We start from the raw sequence: 5,259 nt of genomic DNA on the forward strand, positions 1-5,259 counted from the left end.
CTCCAGGGATGGTGACTCCACCACTTCCCTCACCAGCTTGTTCCAATATCTGACCACTCTTTTGGAGAAGAAATTTTTCCCAATATTGAACTTGAACCTCCCCTGGCGTAACTTGAGGCTATTACCAGCTTGTTCCAATATCTGACCACTCTTTTGGAGAAGAAATTTTTCCCAATATTGAACTTGAACCTCCCCTGGCGTAACTTGAGGCTATTACTTCTTGTCCTATTGCTGGTTACCCAGGAGAAGATACCAACCCCACCTTGCTAGAACCTCGGTTTGGGTAGTTGTAGAGAGCAATCAGGTCTCCCCTGAGCCTCCTCCAGAGTGAAAAACCTCAGTTCCTTCAGCCACTCCTCATAAGGCTTGTGCTCCAGACCCTTCACCGGCTTCATTGCTCTTCTTTGGACACGCTTCAGGGCCTCCGTGGCTTTCTAGTAGTGAGGGGCTCAAAACTGACCTCCAATTCCTAACTTAAATGTCATTTGCAAGGAAGTGCATTCACACCTACTGTTTCATTTCCAACTTATGGAAAACACAGAATCATGGAATGGTTTGGACTGGAAGGGACCTTAAAGCTCATCCAGTTCCAACCCCCCTGCCATCAGCAGGGACATCTTCCACTAGACCAGGTTGCTCAAAGCCTCATCCAGCCTGGCCTTCAACACTTCCAGGGAGGGGGCATCTACAACTTCCTTGGGCAACCTGTGCCAGTGTCTGACCACCCTCACGGTGAAGAAAAAAACCCCACATTTCCCCACTACCTCAGTCAGACAATTGTTAACTCATAAACTTGCTGTTTTAAGGCAAAGATCTAAAGATTCATGCTAAAGTGCTCTGCTTTGTGACATTAATAGTTGGGTTTGCATTGTTTTTTTAATTAAAGCTTTCAAAGTCATCTTAAATATTTATCTGTTTCAGGAAAAAATACATTGAAAGTGAACTAGAAACTGCAAAAAGATGGTCTCACAAGTGGGGATTCTTGAAAACACCTCTTGAGGAGGTAAAATTGAAATGTACATGAAATGTACTTGTTCACAAATTTATCTGGACACAAAATAATCAGAGCACGGAAGACTAGAAATGTACTGAATATGCTTTTCTAAGCTAGGTTCTGAGGTATCAAGTGCACTACTTTTAAGATGGGTTCAAAGTTTTCAGTTTCCCTCTGAATAAAATATGGCAAGTGGTAATTTGTATGCTATGCATATTCTGATATATTTCTCTTGAGAAACATGACTCCCGAGAGTGTTAACAAGTACTAGATGCACACTGACAGGAAAATATTTCCCCTTTGTCTATCCATATGGTAGTTTAAAAATCAAGGGGAAAAGGTTCTAGCTAATTAAATTTTCAGTGGGGGAATTTACAACAAACGAAAATATTTGGAGAGATGTCTGTTCTCAGTGATGTTTAGATATTAGAATATAGTAGCACATAGTGTTACATTTGGAATCACAGTATTTTGCTGCTAAAGAACAGGATTGATGTGGCCCCTGAATAGTTATAAATGTACTTTCCATGGGGCTAGAAGTACTTAAACAGTTCTAGGATTTTTTTTAAATTCTTGTAGTCATTCAAGTTAGCACCATTGAAAACTTTGGTCCTCTAGGCTTCAACATCCATCCTTGATAACTGTGGTCTGTCATGCAGACCACCTCTGCACAGTACTAACAGATCTACAGCTGAAAGGTTGACAAACTATGCATCGCTACCATTGGTGAACATGTGTATTTAGCATTTACTATTCTCTGTTTTGTGGCTGTATAAGATATATCTAAGATACATTTCTAGACCGTTTTGTACCAATGATGTAGTTAAGAGAGTTGGAATCACTCAGCAATATTTAGTCTTTCACCTGAAATTCAGAATTCTATCACTTTCTGAAACTAAAAAGTACATTACAATAATTTCCAAAGCACTACAATAAGTAGTCCTGTTTTAGATGGAAAGAACAGGGAATTCAGATGCAACAAATAAGGGGAATGGTGTAGATATCAGATACTACAGCATATTTCAAAAGATAAAGACTCCAATTTTTAATGTTGTTTTGGTTTTAGTTGATTGAAGATGAAAAGAAAGAAAATACAAAGCCCAAGATACAGCTTCCAGATCATCTGCAGATTCGACCTGTGACACCTGTGGAACAATACATTAAGGTTAGAAAATTGGATTTTAAAATTGCAATACAGCAATATCTGTCTTAAGAAACCACACAAGCTCTAAAAATCAGTTGTCTTGCAGAGGTGGGCCTTTAACTAAAGGTCAAAGTAAATTGTATTTGCAACCCGAGCAGTGCTTTAAAAGCATTCATTTAAGACAAGGAATTGCCCTTTGGATATGGCTGTTAGTTCACAGAGCTTTCACTGCACATAATCATCTTTCTGTAAAGCACCTCCCCATGCACTCCTCTGTGACATCTAGTAACAGAAGAGTCAACTGTGCAGCTTAGTGCAGAAGAGTGCTCACAGAGCCATTTATGACTGCTGACCATTCATTGCTCAAATGGACATATACATGTCTTACTTCAAGGCTTACCATAACCTTCACTCTCAGCTTTAACTATTGATTAAGATGTAGCCATTTTTCTAGCTTTATTTAGGAGTCTTCTTTTTGGCAGAGACAATGCCATTGTCATCTTTAGTGACACAAATTAGAGTAGCCAGAAGAAGCCAGTTCTAATAAGCCAATTCATAACTATTTGATTTTATATTATATGATTTATATTCCCATATTCACAGTCTAAAAGTTGTCAAACAGCTGGAAATGAGAGTCGAGTGTGTCTAATGGTTTGATTTATAAATATACAATGTCAGAATCACCAGTGAACAGGGTAACTATTGAGGCAGCTAAATCAGTGACATTGGAAAACATCTTCATAAAAGGGGAAGCAGAATATGCTAACAAAAAGGAAGGTTAGTCCACTTAGAGAAGATTAAGGAAACAAAAGAGATTGGAAATTCATACTGGCTCAACTAACTTTCTTTCAAAGGATTCCAAGGGTGGGATGATAAGGTAAGGAAGTACTAAAAGCTCTTACTGAGATTAAATTGAAACAAAAATTATGAGCTAGTGCTGAGTGTGGCAGAGAAATGAAATGGCAGCATTTCTGCCAGTAATGCTACTTGTTCTTCAATTTTGTCTCAGACCTCCAATTACAGTCAAGTTTACCTCTGCTTCAGCACAGTGAGGGTGTATGTGTGTTAAAAAATCCTGCAGACAGTTATCTGCTGTTAAAGTAGCGTGCATAGCCTGGTGCATACTGGAACAGGGATCATAGTTTCTGTTTCACCTCAGAATCATTATTTGCTAAGGAAGATAAGGGTTGGCTGTGATTTAGGTCACCCATTACATATTCAGAGTGAAGTTTCTTAAGTCCTTACTCAGAACTATGTGTCTTTCTGCACATTCACCTTCATGGTAACTCATCATATCTGCTCCCTCTAGGTTAGATTAATAATTGCTTCTTCATACTCTCTTCCTCCAGATTGTAAGTGGCACATGATTTCCTTCATTATCCTGCTCAGTGGGTGGCACTTTTGGCCATAAATATTATCTTTTCAGAGGAACTGCTCCACCTAAATATCATAAACATTTTCCAATCTTGGCCAAAGAACAAAGTGAAGCAACTCTGGCAAGAGAACTGAAACATTGTTCTCTTGCTGTGTATTTCTCTGCTAAGTCCCCAGATGCTAAAATGATATAACATGCCCAATTGAGATGATTCAGCCAAAGCAAGCACAGCAGTCAGTGAACAGAGGCTGTTGGCTTTTGTTTTGTTTCCTTTTTAGCTAGATTAGTTGCAGATTAACTTGATGCTTCCTCATCTTTTAAAGTAGAAAGAAGGTGGAACGAATAAGTAGTTCTTGATGCCGAAGCCAGCTTGGTCAGTAATATCTTTAGCATTTGGCCACAAAACTATTATTCCATAGCTGCATTGCTACCAAATACATTACAGTAAGTATAAAATGCTATTTCTCCTGTTTAGAGAAGTTAACTAGTTTTAAATAATATTATTATTATTATTCTGAAAGGAAAAAAGACAAAGCTGAAAATAAAATTATTCTCCTAATATTGTAAAGCCACTAAAGCCCTTAGAAAGGTATTGAGCAAAACTTAGGGGAAAAAAAGTATGCTAATGTACACAACTAAACAGTAACTTTGCTTTTTGATTTCCTGTTATACACACCAATTTAGGCACTAAAAGTTTTGGGTTTTGGGGTTTTTTTAGAAGGGTGGTAAATGAAAGTTAGTTTCTTCATTGGAATTTGGCCATTTTAGTTCTCTTCCCCTGTGCCTTGTTATAGAATGGGACCTAACTTATTCTAATAACTTTTTAAATTATAAACTGTATTATAAATCAAACTTGCATGCAACTGGGCTATCTTTCAAAGTTCTTCTTTCATTAATGTCAGTGTGTGTTCAGGACATTAATTCATCAGATTGAATTTAAACCCACTATTTTTTATAAGTTCTCATTTACACACACACTACAGCACAAAAGAGGACTTTGCATGACAGAAATTACAATAAAAAACCTTTTAGTCATTTAATTCTTCATGTTACTTTTATTCTAGGTGATGCCATCTCCCCCAGTACCTAAGACTACCCAGGGATTTATTGGCTGGAGATCAGCTGTTCCAGGGTTGGAACTTGAACGTGGTTTTCAAATCCAAAGCTGCAAAGGTGCCTTTTTTAAGGATCTGAAGTGGCCCTGTGAGCCCTCTGACTGACATTTAAGAAATAACAGTTAGGCACATAGATCCATTTGCGTCCCTGAGTTAACATTCTGTAGTGGACTGTTGGACTGTTAAATATTTATGCTTTAAAAACAATTTCTGCAAGCATTCACAATCATTTTGGTAAAGTGCAAACATTTTAATGTAGCATTTTATTTGTTACTGATTTTTTGAAATCTATGGCATCCAAGCTGTTAACACTGCTTCACGTTTACTTGGAAGCAACAATGAATAAACTCATATAAAGATCACAGAGCAGGTACTATTTTTAATTTTTATTAGCATTAGTAAGACTATGATTTTAAAATACTTATTGGAAGCCTTTAAAAAACTTACTTTGTAATGACAGAGCACATTTTCATCATTGTTTCTCCATGAAAGCCTCCATTCAGACTCAGTTTCACAGCAGCTTTTTCAAACATAAATACAGATTACCATGTTCCTGACAATCCTACCCCGCTGCTCATTCCCAGTTCATCGCTCAGCAGTACTGGAATCTCTGTTTAGAATTAGTTTTCAA

The 5,259-nt window shown here is 37.5% G+C and overlaps 1 protein-coding gene across 1 annotated transcript; it reads left to right on the forward strand.

Annotated features, from left to right (window-relative positions):
- Positions 1-921: 921 nt before the first annotated feature.
- Positions 922-4,733, forward strand: CIMIP1 (ciliary microtubule inner protein 1; the record flags this gene model as incomplete). The annotated part of the gene is made up of 3 exons (XM_010172040.1): positions 922-1,003; positions 2,061-2,159; positions 4,578-4,733. Coding segments are annotated over 3 exons (337 nt in total), but the record flags the coding sequence as incomplete, so codon positions are not given.
- Positions 4,734-5,259: the final 526 nt, after the last annotated feature.

Source organism: Antrostomus carolinensis, unplaced genomic scaffold (assembly GCF_000700745.2).
Source record: "Antrostomus carolinensis isolate BGI_N321 unplaced genomic scaffold, ASM70074v2 scaffold4837, whole genome shotgun sequence".
Lineage (NCBI taxonomy): Eukaryota > Metazoa > Chordata > Aves > Caprimulgiformes > Caprimulgidae > Antrostomus > Antrostomus carolinensis.